This window comes from Mytilinidion resinicola (assembly GCF_010093595.1).
Source record: "Mytilinidion resinicola strain CBS 304.34 unplaced genomic scaffold BDZ99scaffold_24, whole genome shotgun sequence".
NCBI lineage: Eukaryota > Fungi > Ascomycota > Dothideomycetes > Mytilinidiales > Mytilinidiaceae > Mytilinidion > Mytilinidion resinicola.
Window position 1 is genome coordinate 583,666 of NW_022985460.1, and position 14,885 is coordinate 598,550.

At 52.7% G+C, this 14,885-nt stretch overlaps 4 protein-coding genes across 4 annotated transcripts; 2 read left to right on the forward strand and 2 right to left on the reverse strand.

Annotated features, from left to right (window-relative positions):
* Positions 1-302: 302 nt before the first annotated feature.
* BDZ99DRAFT_502899 (vacuolar morphogenesis protein AvaB) lies at positions 303-3,809 on the forward strand (the record flags this gene model as incomplete). Its single annotated transcript, XM_033723924.1, has 5 exons — positions 303-475; positions 529-2,046; positions 2,095-2,976; positions 3,033-3,141; positions 3,200-3,809. Exons 1-5 carry the CDS (start codon positions 394-396, stop codon positions 3,807-3,809), a joined length of 3,201 nt encoding a protein of 1,066 aa, XP_033571067.1. The 5' UTR covers positions 303-393.
* Positions 3,810-4,484: 675 nt separating this feature from the next.
* Positions 4,485-5,071, reverse strand: BDZ99DRAFT_159659 (uncharacterized protein). Its single transcript, XM_033712858.1, has one exon. The coding sequence runs from the start codon at positions 4,959-4,961 to the stop codon at positions 4,572-4,574; it is 390 nt and encodes a 129-aa protein (XP_033571068.1). The 5' UTR covers positions 4,962-5,071; the 3' UTR covers positions 4,485-4,571.
* Positions 5,072-5,182: 111 nt separating this feature from the next.
* BDZ99DRAFT_526141 (uncharacterized protein) lies at positions 5,183-13,061 on the reverse strand (the record flags this gene model as incomplete). The annotated part of the gene is made up of 8 exons (XM_033726102.1): positions 5,183-5,352; positions 5,414-7,518; positions 7,574-7,628; positions 7,698-9,101; positions 9,157-9,307; positions 9,361-9,522; positions 9,571-12,440; positions 12,521-13,061. 8 exons carry the CDS (start codon positions 13,059-13,061, stop codon positions 5,183-5,185), a joined length of 7,458 nt encoding a protein of 2,485 aa, XP_033571069.1.
* Positions 13,062-13,501: 440 nt separating this feature from the next.
* BDZ99DRAFT_452651 (uncharacterized protein) lies at positions 13,502-14,794 on the forward strand (the record flags this gene model as incomplete). Its single annotated transcript, XM_033718288.1, has 3 exons — positions 13,502-13,826; positions 13,872-13,922; positions 14,152-14,794. The coding sequence occupies exons 1-3, from the start codon at positions 13,744-13,746 to the stop codon at positions 14,792-14,794; spliced, it is 777 nt and encodes a 258-aa protein (XP_033571070.1). The 5' UTR covers positions 13,502-13,743.
* Positions 14,795-14,885: the final 91 nt, after the last annotated feature.

Sequence of the window (14,885 nt, forward strand, 5' to 3'; positions counted from 1 at the left end):
ATGCGCGGCCAGCGCTTCACAAACAGTCGCTCTTTTGAAAATCATGTCCTAAGAGAGGACGGGCTCCCTCCAAATTGCTATTGCTGGAGGCCGTAGACTAGACAAATTGAAACCCTCTCCTGGACAAACTATAGAATTCTGAATTGTGATACATGACACCAAAGAAATCCAGCCCTCGGGAGTGGGCATCGGATCCGTAGGGGATGTTGAAGTCATGTGACTTGAATTCAAGCTCGGGCCTCATCTCCGTTACTTCGTACCTCATCTTGCATGTGAGCTCTCTCAAGCTTCAGACTCCACAATATGCTGTCTGGAGCGCGGCAGGACCGCAATTTTGTGTTCGCATAACCTTGACCAATCTATACACTAATCCCAAGGTCGCCGGACATCATCATGCTCTCAGCATTCACGGCCCGGCCGATAGTCGAGCTCAAGCAGCGGGACAAGTCTAAGATCGAATCGATCTTGGCTTACGGTAAACTCTACTTACGACACTCCACTTAACACTACTGACCGAGCTTCAAATAGGTGACCGCGTGCTCGTCGGCCTCAATACCGGCTCCCTCCGAATCTACCGCGTCAACGAGCTCAACGAGGACGCCGACAAGCCAGAGCAACTGAACGGCGACAATGAACCCGACCAACCCAAGGCGAAGCCTGCAGACCTGCTCCGGGAAGAGGATAAGTTCTCGCGCCGACCGGTGCAGCAGCTCGCCATCATCAAAGAAGCCAACATTCTCGTCTCCCTCTCCGACAACTATGTCTCGATACACGACCTCCAGACCTACGCGCTGCAAGAGCGCCTGGAGAAGACGCGGGGCGCGACGTCATTCGCGGTCACGTCGAACATCGTGAAGGATCCCAGCACAGGCATACCATCAATCGTGTCGAGGCTGGCGGTGGCCGTCAAGAGGAAGATTATACTATGGACCTGGCAGGATATGGAGCTGTCGGATGAAGCCTCTGAGCTGACGCTGATTGCGTCGGTAAAGTCGTTGACATGGGCGACGGGGACGAAGATTGTCGCCGGGATGGACCCGGGATTTGTGATGGTGGATATTGAAAGCCAGGAGATTTCGGATATCAATAAACCAGGCGCGCCGGGAGAAGCTGGAGGGCAAGGCGGAACAAGATTCGGGGCTGTCACGTCTTCTGGAATGGGGTATATGGGCATGGGGAGCTGGGTTCCGAAACCTATGGCTACTAGGCTTGGAGAGGGCCAAATGCTGCTTGGAAAGGACGTCAATACACTATTTATCGATACGGATGGGAATGCCCTCGACAAGAGACAATTTCCTTGGGCTTCTGCTCCAGAAGCGATTGGATACTCGTATCCTTATATGCTAGCATTACAAGCTCCTGCAAAAGGTGGACTAGAAGTTCGCAATCCGGATACTCTCTCGCTCCTCCAGACTATATCTCTACCAAACGCAAACTTCCTACACGTTCCGCAGCCGAATATTAGTCTTGCTCATGCAGGCAAGGGATTCTTAGTCGCAAGCGATCGATGCATTTGGAGAATGGGTGCTTTGGATTACGATTCGCAGATCGATGAGCTCGTCCTAAATGGGAGATATGACGAGTCGATTAGCTTGCTAGGCATGCTCGAAGATACCCTTTTGAAGGACAAGGTCGGAAGAATACGAGAAATCAAGATGCTCAAGGCGCAAGGCTTATTTGACCTACGAAGGTACCGGGAGTCTCTGGAACTGTTCTCGAACGCTGAAGCACCACCCGAGCGAGTGATCGCATTGTACCCCAAAGTGATTGCGGGCGGCCTTGCAGCTACTGAACATGTTGAAGAAGCCGAGGACGAGGCTGATCATGAAGAGACAAATGGCGAACCCAGCGTTGAAAGCAGTAAAACCATTCCTACGCCGGCATCGTCTCTCGGCCGATCTATGATTGGCAAATTCATCGCTGAGCAGAAGAAGGCGGATTCAGACTCTTCATCCGCGAGGTCGGTGAAGGTAGTTACTGATGGTAGTGACACGGCAAGCATCAAAGCCAAGGTGTCGGAGACCTTGACGAATGAAAAGCCCTTGGGTAAGTAAATTCTCTTGAGCGGTGATGCATCTACTGACAGCATCACAGAAGGAAAAGACCTGACCAGGGCTGTCAACGAGCTCCGTGCGTTCCTGGCACAGACTCGCGTCAAACTAAAACGATTTATCAATACCGATGGAACACTCAAGCAACCGCTACAGGAGCCCAGCGAGAGTCAATCGGAAGACTTTAAGCCTGAATTTTGGAAGTACATCATGGAACCACCTTCGTCTGGGCAGGGTGACTGGGCTAGCAAACTCCGCGAAGTCGCAGAATTGGTCGATACTACGCTTTTCCGAGCTTATATGCTTGTCAGCCCAAGCTTAGCTGGTCCGTTGTTTCGCCTAGATAACTTCTGCGATCCGGAGGTTGTCAACGAGAGGCTTTACGAGAGCGGCCGGTACAGCGATCTCATCGATTTTCTACATGGGAAAAAGCTACATCGAGAAGCTCTTGAGCTCCTTGCCAAATTCGGGAAGAATGACGCCGATGGCGAAGTAGCACCAGCACTGAGAGGTCCACATAGGACTGTTGGCTATTTGCAGCAGCTGCCGCCGGAGATGATTGATCTCATTCTCGAATTTGCAGAATGGCCCCTCAGAGTTGATCCGGAACACGGCATGGAGATTTTCCTTGCCGACACCGAGAATGCTGAAACTTTGCCGAGAGAGAAGGTTCTTGAGTTTCTACAGCACATCGACCTCAATTTGGCCGTGAAATATCTCGAACACATTATCGAGGAGCTGGGCGACCCTGAGCCAGACTTCCATCAACGGCTCATCGACCTATATCTGCAACGGCTGAAAGCTGGCCCCGATGCGTTTGATAGTGATGAAGAGCGGCAGATATGGCTTTGGAAACTACAGACGTTCTTGAAGAGCAGTTCCCACTATACAAAGATTCGTGCGTTCAGAGAACTGCCCACAGATGGTAAGCACCTACTTCCATGGAGAACCAACACAGCCCCGCTAACCCTCTCGCCCCAGACCCCGACTACTACGAATCGCGCGCCATCGTCCTAAGCAAAATGGACCAGCACAAACAAGCCCTCCAAATCTACGTCTTCCAAATGAAAGATTACCAAAAAGCCGAAGAGTGCGTACCTACCCTCCCCTTTTCCCGACCCTACCAAGTACTAAATTCCTCCCCACAGATACTGCAACCAAACCTACCTCACAGGCCTGCAACCCTCCGCGCCCACCTCCACAACCGCCCACGCCGCCACGCGCGGCATCGCGCCCACCATGGACCCCGAAGACGCCGAGCCGACAATCTACCACACACTCCTCTCCCTCTACCTGGCCCCGCCGCCGCCCCACGCCCCCAACTGGGCGCCCGCCCTCGCCCTCCTCTCGCGCCACGGCGCCCGCCTCCCCGCATCCACGACGCTGGACTTGGTCCCGCAGTCCCTGCCCGTCAAGGAGCTGCAGAGCTACTTCCGCGGCCGCATCCGCAACGCCAACAGCGTCATGAACGAGGAGCGCATCGTCGCGCGGCTACGCGGCGTGGAGAAAGTCGCGGTCGAGGCGGCGCTGCTGGTGGGCGACGAAGGCGGCGTGGGCGGGCGGAACCGGCGGGTGCTGGTGGGCGAGGAGCGGCATTGTGCCGTGTGCCATAAGCGGTTTGGGGGCGCGGCGATTAGGGTGTATCCGGATGGGAGTGTGGTGCATAGCGGGTGCTTGAAGGGGAGTGTGGGGCGCAAGGGGACGGGGGGTGGGGTTGGGGGATTGGTGGAGGGGGGGAGGAGGGGAGGTTGGGGGTGAGGGGTGAGGGGGGGATGATGGACGGGATATATAGGGTGTTCTGAATTAGAAGATATCTCTAGTCGTACTATTTGTGACGGTTTAAGTTACGGTGCTTTCCAATGATACGCCACGACCATGTCCAGATCACGCGGCCTAGCTCCCGTTAATAACTCCTCGCCAACGCCTAAAATCTACCCCTTGTCCCATGGGGCCTGATCGGTAGCGTAGCATATTCTGTATACGTACCGACAATAGCGTGTGAATAAAACCCACAAGAAGCCGGTTCCGATGAACCGTGGGCTGGCGTGTCGAAGGAATACTCCTGCCTGGGCGACCCTTCGCTAAGATCTGCTTTCTCATGCGCGAGGGCCTGATTGCCGAGGTGGAGGGACGCAGATAAGTGGTTTCAAGGTCGAATTACAGGCGCCTGGTATAAGCCACGGTAAGGGGGGGGTTCTACGCCAGGGGGTTGCAGTCGTTCACGGGATTCCGGTCTCGGGGGGGGGTTTTTTTTTTCGAAACGGCTTGCCGGGGAGTCTCTGATGGTGGAGCGTGCCGCGGGAATATTACGATATATTTCTGTTTGAGCCAGCTAAGACTTTGCTAGAAGAGGTAGAACGTGGTCGTCCCGTTTGTCATTAGAGGCTATACCGCAAAGCACGGGAAGCCACCATCAAAACGCATTCACACATCGCCAGCAGTCGAACCAGCATGACTTCACAACCTCATTGCACTATCCTAATCCCCTTCCAACACCTCAGCCCATGCTTATCATCATTATCATCTCTCGTCGAGCAGTCGCCTCCACGACCGCCATGCCATAATATCAGAGAGAAAAAGAAAAAAAAAAAAGTAAGCAAACCCCAGGTGCCCCTGCAAAAGTTCACAACCATGAAGCATCAATGCCTGCCACAGAGTAATGAAAACATTATGAAAAAGCCGAACCAATAGAAACAAGAAAGAGTAATTGGTGTGTGGAATGGATGCAATAGGCAATGGAGATCCTTCGCCGCCGCTATACCCCCAAGCCAGAAACGACTGTTCAATTTTCTTCAACCCCTTGCTTTCCCCGCCTTCGCTGGACACCATGGGAGAGGAAGGGAAAGGGGAAAAGGTTTCGTAGCCAAAAGCAAGAGAGAAGCAAACGCCAAAAACACCAGTCACCGTCATTCCGACTGCCAGTTAGGTAGAGGTAAAGGCCGTGTCATCCCGTGATCAGTCGTCTATTTGCTTTCCCGTTCCGTGAGAAAACGCCGGCATGTAAGGTCAAGTGCATCGTGTGCACGAGCTTTTGGTGTTTTTCGTTGCCTACCATCAGACTAAGAGAGATGACTTAATCATCGACCGCAAATCTGCGGTGATGAAACAAGAGATGTGAAGAAGAATTCGCTTCAGCGGTCCACGTCAATTGCCTCTTCTTCTGAAGAATTCTCTTCATACTGGGAGTCGTCGTAGGCATCTATGTCATATGTTGGTAACATGCTATCGTCTAGGAGTAGGGAGCATTTACCACCAGAGAGAGTGTCATCTTCAAGTGGCCAGTTGCGGAACCGTTGGTCAACTGTTGAAAGAGTGTTAGCTATCGATCTTGTGAGAAAACTAGCATAAGCAGGGAATCTTACCTAAGTTGAAGGTTCGAAGCAACGTCTCATCTTCCGCCTCAAGGAAGCACTCGTCCTCGTTGCGCTGCCATTCCGATACAGCCGCTGCCAGGGTACGAGCAAAGAGGAACAAGAAGTATATGATACTTCGGTTCGCGCCAGCGTCGTAATCCAAGAGGACATGGTTGCAAAGTACCTTGAGTAGTTCCCTCATGGTTTTGAACTTTCTGAACTTGAGTTCTCGTTCATTGGGTCCAGCGATGGAGAGCCTGAGGAACAAGTGATCAAGAATCGTCATTGCGTTTCGTCGTATAGACTCATCCTCGTACAGAAGGAGACCGACAGCATATCTCTTTGCAAAAATGATTGCTTGTTCGTAAAAGAATGTTGGGGGTGTGTTGGGATTCTGCAGATTGGGCAAGTGGGTGAAGAAGTCCAGGCGAGCTTCGCCGTTTTGATCGAGGAACTTCTCTGTATCCGCCGTAACGCTCTGGATGGTATGAGTTATTTCCGTTGTACTTCGGCAAGCTTCGCAGAATGAAACGGCCGCGCGAATGTAAACCTCATTGCCAGGTGGACTGATTGTTGTGATTCCTTCGTTGATCGTGTGGGAGAGCCGAGAGCGAATGCTAGTGCTGTCAAATGCCAGCGCCAGCTTTATGATTTCGCCCGGCCAGAAACATTGAGACTTTGAGGGCTCAAATTTCTCGATCATCATGTCGAACGTGGCGTATATCTTGTAGTCTTCATGCCAAGTAAGAAGAGCGCTTCGCTCGTTCCTAGTGAGTGGAAACCTGCCTCCACTGAAGGCACTCAAACGTTGTTGGTGGTTGTAGACTGACTCTGCATTCAAGTCGATCCGATGTAGCAGACAACAGACCAGCTCGATTATTTGGTTGAACACACCCTTCTTCTTGTCCACCAACTTCCAGAGACTGATGTCCGCGTTTCTGATGTTAGGAGAAGCATGCATGGCGAAAAGGCGCAAGCAGAAGAGAAGCGTGTCATTCTCCAACATGACTGCTGCTTCATGCGTTCCTTTGCTAGCTATGTCGGCGAGAAGGCGGAAGTAGTCATCCCAGCCACGCGTACCAATCCACATGTGCTTTTTCAGTTGCCCGAGTTGCCGTGTTACAACTGATAGAGCACCGTCCTCGTTGGTGGCCAATAAAGCCTCCAAGTCTTCGTCGGAAGTATCGACGCCATACATGACTGAGTCTTCTTCGCGAATCTTAAACAGACACTCTCGCAAGAACGATCGGATCCCCATTCGGATCTTCGAGTGTGTACATCGTAGAAGAAGGCCGACGAGCGTGTGCTCGTTGCTGCAAAGCTGGTCAACAGCCACTCTACAGCAAGTCACGCATCCTTGGACGGTTTTCCAAAGTTGAATCATGATCTCATCGAAATTGGAGATGTCCCTCTGCCGGCCGATGACTTGGGTTATGTGCTGAATCGTGATACCCAGGACCAGTTTTTCCTGTCTGTGGTTCTCGGAGCATATGCCGTTGTTCACATCGCGCAGTTGATACAGAACTTGTCGGACGAAGCGAGAGTGGTTGGGGTCGTAGAGACAGTATTCTCGGACGAACGCTTCGTTATCTTGAGCAATAGAAATTTCACGATCGGCAGGAATCGGAACTTTGGTAGGCCCAGAGAGAGAAGTGCTGATAAACTTCTGGTGGTCTGCATCCATCGCTGATTTTCGTTGGTAGAAAAGCATATACGCACTGAACGGTTTCTGCTGTCTCTGGAAGTGTTCGTCATAGATCCCTCCAAAAGCGTTGTATGCGATTTGGCTAGGTTCGAAATCTGTCACTTCGCGATCGTTGAAGTCGAGCCACTTTTGCGAGCCTCCAGATGCCGACGGTCGTTCGCGAATGAAAGAGTAGTAGTGGCCATTCTCCGAGTTGCCCTGGTGGACGAGAACACCAACGAGCTCGAAGATATCCTCTTTCCGGGGCTTCTCTGGATCGCTGAGATGGTCCACATTGTAGGGGCTAACATCAATCTCGGTGGGAAACTCGAAGTAGTCGTTGATCTTGGTTCTCCGCATATCGATAAGATCAAAATCAAATCGCTTCAGGTGGAATATCAAGTTATCGGGCACGTCTTTCAGGCAAGTCCTTGAAAAGCACTTCGTCAGCGCACGATATTCCAAAAGCCGAGGTGAGCACATACCGCTTAACAGCATCGACAAATTTGCCTCCACAAGATTCGCACTTGTACTTGTTATCTATTTGTAATTAGTAGGTATATTGCGCTTGATTCTTAGCACATGATTCTTAGCACAATATTGACTTACCTCCTTCCATGACGTCGCCTTCAACAAAAGATTGTAGACTCTCCTGCAGATTGGCCTTTCCTTGAACATCGCATTGAATGACGAAGAAGCTCTCAACACGCTCAGACACGTGCTCGCATTCCTTTGATTTGATCTGGTTGACGGTATGCCCGCCGTAAAACGAGCGGAAAAGCTGCTTGGTAGCCGGGGAAAGCATTTGTCCCTCCCATTGGTCGAAGAGGAGGTTGTAAAATTCGTCCGCATCCATCTGTACGTTGATGTCAATCGGCTCACTGTCCAAGCCCTTTACGAACGCTGCGAAACTTCTAGGGTCAGCGGCCTTGCGATAGGTGTTTTGCATTTGGGCGAAAAGTCTCTGTGTTTCTGAAAGCAGCTGCTGCGACCCTCTCGCGTCGGAGATGTTAGCGTCCAGCATGAACTGCCGGAAGTTGACATTCATGAAGAGCTGTGTGAGGAGCGAGTTCATGTAGCATATTGCCCGCGGGTTGACAAGGCCCACGTAGCCAGTAGAAGACCGAATTTCGGTGCTTCGATCAATGCCGTAGTTCCAGGACTGAATCTCATCTAGGTCTAGCGCATCGTTGCTGAGCAAGGAATCGGTTAATGATAGAAGCAATCCGTAGCTGCTACTATCCTCTGCTAGCGCTAGGATGAGTTCATACAACTCTTTTCTTGTTTCGCTGTTCAGGACCGGGAGGATGATTTGTTCATTCGGATCCACTTCGTAAGATAAGTTCGCTGGCGGTGGAAAGAGAAACTTTGAGAAGGTCTGCTCCATAAGCGTTCCGGCATCTAATGGCTTCTTGAATGATTTGAGAGACTGAATGCAGGACCGGAGAAGTTTGGTGAATCCTAGAACGACGGTGTCAACCTCGTCGCGGCCAACGAACTCCTCATGTTTGTATCGAAGTAAAAGGCTGCTCCAAGAACTCAAGAAGACCCGAAGGGTAGGCTCGTCGCGGTCGTACTCGTCATTTCTCCGGAGAACTTGCTCCGCAATGTCGAACAGTTGAGCTGACTGCCGCGGGTACTCAACGGAATGGGGGACGATCGAGGAGATTGTTTTCCAGTAGAATGAGGCAATCTCACTTGCTGTCAACGGCGAGGAGGATGGTAGAGCACCGCCGCACACGGACGCAATCGATTTTGCAACCATTTGTCGCAGATCACTGCTTCCATTGACAAGAAGCAGTATCTTGTGGAGCGACTCGAAGTCCGCCCGAGAAACGAATGCCTCCCAGACCTTCCTCGAGTGTAGAAATGCCTCTAATATGGTGGCGTAGCAATCAGCGACGGCTCCAGTGTTTCCGTTGTCAAGCGCTTTGTATATCACCGAAAATAATCGGTCTACCAAGAGCTTTTCGTCTGAGAAATAGTTCGATGAGAGGTCTTGGAGTGGTCGTTCTACTTCAGGTCAGTCGGTGAATTTAGCCCGAAGGGATTCGCGATGAGATGATACCTTTAAGAAAGCTGAGTAGCACATTGACTAAGACCGAAGCAAGAGGGACATCATGTTTACCCGCCAAAGAAGCACCGATTAATTCATTGTTGAGAAGAGCTGAGTCCAATAGCTGGATTGTAGTAGAGAGAAACTTTTCGTCGACGATACCCTTGGATTGATCAGTTTGTAAAGCCCAGAGATAGCTCGAACGGATGTAAGTACCTTATTCAATTGGGCACGCAATCGACTCTGAAGTGCTAGGCCGGCATATTTGGCCTGAAAGACCTTACCAGGCGGAAATATGTCGGTGCTGCGGGCAGTGCCAGTTGCGACTGACTCGGCAATTGCTTCTCGGGGCTTTAGAAGGAAGAGGAAATCGTACATCTGGGAAAGTCAGCATAAACCACACATTTTGGAATATTCAGCACTGACCGCCTCACTGATATGATCCTCGGAGTCCATGCACGAGTACATCTCCTCGAAGTGGTTCAATATGGTCGTCTCAAAGATGGAGCAGTTAGCATCGATGTTGACCTCGGGCTTTAGTGGCTCTCCATCCACTGCTTTGCTGACGAGGATCCAGTCTATACCAGGAACTTCGTGGAGTTGCTTGTCTGCGGAGTCTTGAACGGAGAAATTCTGGCCGCCCACAATGAACCTCAGCTTTGTGAAACCTGTCAGACGACAAAGACGATCGTGCAGTTCTTGAACCGTGTCCTCCTTGCCGATGACAATGAGTTGCCTCTCGTTCGAAGCGCCGCCAAATACTTGGAATCTAACTTGAAACGGCTCCCCGCGGTACAGCTCCTGCTCGATGGACTCGCACGCCGACTCTGCCTTACGGGAGTGGGCAAACTCGGGCTTGCTTCGTATCGTAAGCAAAAACAGCTTTGCGAAGAGCAGTGTCCGTGTGAAATGGCGCTCGTGCGCGCAAATCTCCTCATCTGAGGCAGCAACGACCATTGGCTCGCCTTGGCCAGTAGATCCGACCGTACTGCCTGGCCTGAGGATATGATAAGAGGACAGGAGTCGGTTTGTGCACTCTTCGGCGAGTGCGGCGTGCGCTTCCTCTACTTGCTCGAAAGTTACTCCAGCATTACGATAAACTTCGAGGTATCGCGCAGCCAGATTCTTCGCAGAGACGTCTACCACCAGATCGGTATGTGCGTTCAAAACTAGCGGCCAAAGCAGATTCGCGCCAGGAATCGCAAGAACTTCGTTGTTGCTGTTATCGTCAGGCGCTTTTGTCTTCCTCTCCTGAACAGGGACAAGCCGGGTAATGAACTCATATAGTCCTTTGGTATAATAGATCGGGTCTACCCTGGGGATGAAATCCGAGAGAATGAGAGCACAAAACTCGTTCCGAAGAGGACTACGTTTCGCAGCTTCGATGATAAGCCACCAAGCTTGATCGCGCATGTCGTTGTTCCAAGCATCCTTGCCAAAGATGTGATCCCAAAGCTGGCTGTAGAGCTCGGATGGCACGTGAGTGGCAATGTGTGCGATCAGATAAAGGCGATACTTAAGGGCCTCATTTGTTTGCTCGCTAGAGCGCTCATTCTCGACATAGTCGCATAGCTCCAAGACCAAGTGACGACCTAGATCCAAGTTGCTCATTACCCGACTATCTTCGTAGCTGTGGGCTTTGTGGAGCAGGAAGAATGCATGAGCACTGCCTGTAGCCTTCGGTGACTTGTTTTCAATGTTATCGACGCAGGATTGATATATCTTGAGGCGTTCTTGACCGTTGACAATAGAGGAGGCCAGATTGCCGAGCTGTTCTGCGGCTTCGGAGTAAAGAGAGTTGGTGAGCTTCGTTGATGCCCTACTCGGCCCAGTATCCTGCATCATACGGACAAACAACTCTGCCGGGCTCGGACGATCATCAAACGAGTTCCAAACATAGTGGTTCCGGATGATGTGCACAGTGATCTCTCGGGCAAATCTCAACACTTCCAAGGTGTAAGATTCGATTGGCATTTGGTAGAGCTTCGTAATCATTGCGAGTAGATCGTCCAATAGCATCAGATTAACAATCTGCTTAAGCATGAGGATGATTGCGCTGACAACGCGTGGATCGGGGCTGTGTGTAATGGCGCGCCATATGGCATCCGTTTCCTTGTCAGTAAATCGACGGGTGACGACCAAAAACCCAACGATGTTGCCACTCCGTGAAATGAGCTGTGGATGAGAATCAACTCCAATGATGTAATCAACTACCTTGCCATGGAGCAAGTAATCGGCCAAGTATTGCATCAAGGGGTGGTCGTGCCCAAGGCCATTGTACTCTTTCCATATCTCTACCAGTTGTGTGTCCATGGTGCTGATGCACACGACGCGGAGCTCCATTCGGCCTTTTGATATGTACTTCTTGAGTAGCTTGAATTTCCATGCATTGGATGCCAACGCCGGGAGCAAGTCCGAGCTGAAGTTCTCTGACGCTGTGGTAGATGCCATGTTCTCCTCGACAGGGCTAGAGGACGTAGAAGACGCTGAATCTCCGTCGAATCCCATGAACTCATCTGCAAGCTGTTTCGCTTTCTGAGGGTCCAGAAGAGCGACGGCTTTGAGTAGAATTGAGCAGGCCAGAACCAGATCGCGGTTGAACTGTACATCGAGGATCTTCCCGGGTGCCTGCAGGTCTGCATCATAGACTCGAAAGGCGCGGAGTAATATGTCGCAGAGCTGTGGCACCTTGGCAGGGTCAATTATTTGCGGCGTTTCAAGAATAATACGGCAAATGTTATTCAGAAGCGGTATGACGCTGTTCGCGATCCAATTCTTGACCGGTACTGGGCCCTTGGCCCAAGACACTTCTGCGAGACGAACGAACTGAAGAATGCCATTGGAATCATCCTTGAGCAGTTCCATGACCAATCGGTTCACCAAAGTTTGGGTTTCTTCGTTGAACTCCTTCTGGATCTGGCGGAAGAGGTTGTTCGAATCGCCGCGTAGTATGGCAGTCATAGCCCTAAAGTGTGGAACACACATAACGCGATGCTCCGGATGAGTTTCTTCCGGCAAAGATTCGAGGCGCGCGACGTCAATCTTCGTAATCCGAACGCATGTCTTGAGATATGCCAGCAGGCACTTGCCGACGATGTCTGTTGCGGATCCCCCGTGCACAGTGAAGTCATCACCCAGTGGATATCGCCGATTAAGGGCTCTCCTGAATATGTCGGCGATTCCATCCCAGAAGTCGGCTTCTTTCACATAGAAATCTTCCCACTGCGAAGGGTGGCTAGGGTACTGGTTCAGCCAGTCGGCAAGCTGAGGCAATAGAGAAGGCTCGAGATTGTCCTCTGGGGTAGAGTTAGCATGACTTGGTTGTGGAACGCATCCTCTGAAGCAATGAGGGGGCGGGAGAGGAAGAGGAACGTACGGGCTGATACATGGATGCCAATCTGGTGGAGAGCGCTTGGAAGCCCGTTCAAGCGTTCACGGAAAGGAAACTGCAACATGACCTCTCGGACGGTCACACCAATCTCAATGACCTGTGGCTCCATGTAGCCATCGTCGGTATCTCCATCTAGATTGATTTCCACCACGGGGGGGCTGTCGGCGGCCATGTCGTCCTCCATAGCGGCGTTTCCAGGGTCGACAAGCACGGGCGGCGAGTCTGAGCCGGTGAGGTCGGCAGGCAGGTCGGCCGATGAGTCTGGCTGCGACGAGGGAGGGTGTGAGCGCACGTTGATGGTCACCTCGACGGGCTCGGGGGTGTGGTTTCCTGGGGACTGCGTGTCGCTGGTGGAAACATCCACCGACATTCTACGGGTGGCTTTGCTGCCGCTGTCTAAGCGCGGTCGTTTGCGGGTGAGGGTGCCAGTGGAATCAGCGTCTTCCATGGAGTCGCGGCGAGGAGGCGAGGAGAGGCCGGAGGTTTGTTCAGAGTCGCCAGGCTCCATTAGATCATGCTCCGTCATGGGGGAGAGTGAACGGCGGAGGAGAGGGCTTGAGTGGCACCTCGCTGGCGGGGCAGGAAAGGCCCGCGCGAAGGAGGTGGAGGGTGAATCGGGGTCGTCGCAGGCAGGAAGGCTGTGGTCGAGCACGCTCGGGGGGAGGAGGCCGTTCTCTGGAGCCTAGCGGGGCTGCGGGAGCAACAACACCAACGAAGAGCCGCAGCGCCGGGCAGGCCACATTGAGGCAGCTGGAGCAGGCGGCAGAGGAGGGGCCAACGCGTGCGCGAGAGAAGTCAGCGGTGGTGAGATGGCTAGTGGAGCAATGGAGGGGGGTTTTGCGAACGCGTCGTGGGGAACCTTTCCAAGCAGTGGCAGCTTGCCCGCCTGTGGTCGATGCTGCACGCTTTAGCGCGGTCCCGCCGAACGTCATGGTCATTGGCTCCGCCGAACGGTCAACACCACGGCTACAAGACCACGAAGTGAGGCCAGAGCGGCATCAACCGCGTCTTGTCTCGTCCAGGCCCTCTCACTTCGTTCTTCATTCCAAATAGTCCTCAGGCCGGGTCTATGTGCTCGCGGAAATTGCTGCTACCTAGGTACATACGCAAACTCAGGAGGGCAGCAGCGCAGCTTCACGGCCGTGTACGACACCACTATCTCGGACTTTCTCCTCCAATCAGCCTCGCCGCAGAGCCTTGTCCCCGCTATGGCACCCCCAGGCGCAGGCGCGTCAAAGAAGGGCCAGAAACAAGTATTCAAGCTTGACTCCCCCTTCACTGAAACCACCATGTATGCCATTCGGGTGCCTGCAGACGCATGACTGAACTGTATCAGGCCTCCTATCGCCGATAACGACAAGGACATTATTCTCGACATGCTGTGCAAGTAGGTATCCGTTCCTATCAAGAATTTATATAATCACGTGATCTGCGTCACATGATTCTTACCCTTTCCTCTATTTCCTTCAGTCCTGTAAAAGACTTTAGACAGCTAGAGAATCCCCTGGAGAAACCCTCAATCTTATGTGCCACCGTTCCCATTCCAGATCTATGTCCTCTTTTCTCCACTCCCTAATCGCATCAACCCATACACCACATTAACACAGCCCTTCCAGCCTCCTCACCCCCATCGGCCGCCACCGCACCGCCCACATCCTTCCATCCAAAGGTCGTTCTAATCGCAACCTCAAGCGCAAACGCGCCGCCCAAGTCCCACCATCCCCACCATCCCAACAACCACCACCACCGCCTCCTCCCGCACCCACCCTCTCAGCCCACCTCACAATCGGCCTAAACGCCACAACCCGGCACCTAGAAGCCCTCGCCGCCCAGCCCACCCCCTCTCCAACACCGCCAGCAACATCACCAGAAGCCGGAAAGCCAGCTCCAACACGCGCACTCGCCCTGGTCCTGATACCGCATCCGAACCCCGCTCGCTCGCTCATCCACGCGCACATCCCGACGCTTGTGGCGCTTGCTTCAGTCCAAGGCGATCAACTGGCTAAAGGGACCACAGAGCGGCAACCTACTCGCCTCGTGGCGCTACCGTCGTCGAGCGAAGCACGGCTCGCGAGCGCGCTGCACCTCCCGCGGCTCAGTGCGCTTGGGATACTGGAGGGTGCGCCGGGGGCGGATGCGCTGGTGGAATTTGTGCGAGAGAAGGTGGGATGCGTAGAGGTAGGGTGGCTAGGAGAGGCGGGGTTAGAAGGGAACGGGGAGAATGGGGGGTGGAGAGGGATAACAGGTAGAGTCGGGTAAGAAGGGGGAGGGAAGGAGACGAGTTAATTTCCAAAATAGACAAGACGCAATGAAACAGATGAACCAACGGCCATCAAAGAGTTTCGATACT

Bases quoted from the DNA above. Each gene is read 5' to 3' on its own strand.
- BDZ99DRAFT_159659 (XM_033712858.1), bottom strand. From the start codon at position 4,961: ATGACGGTGACTGGTGTTTTTGGCGTTTGCTTCTCTCTTGCTTTTGGC.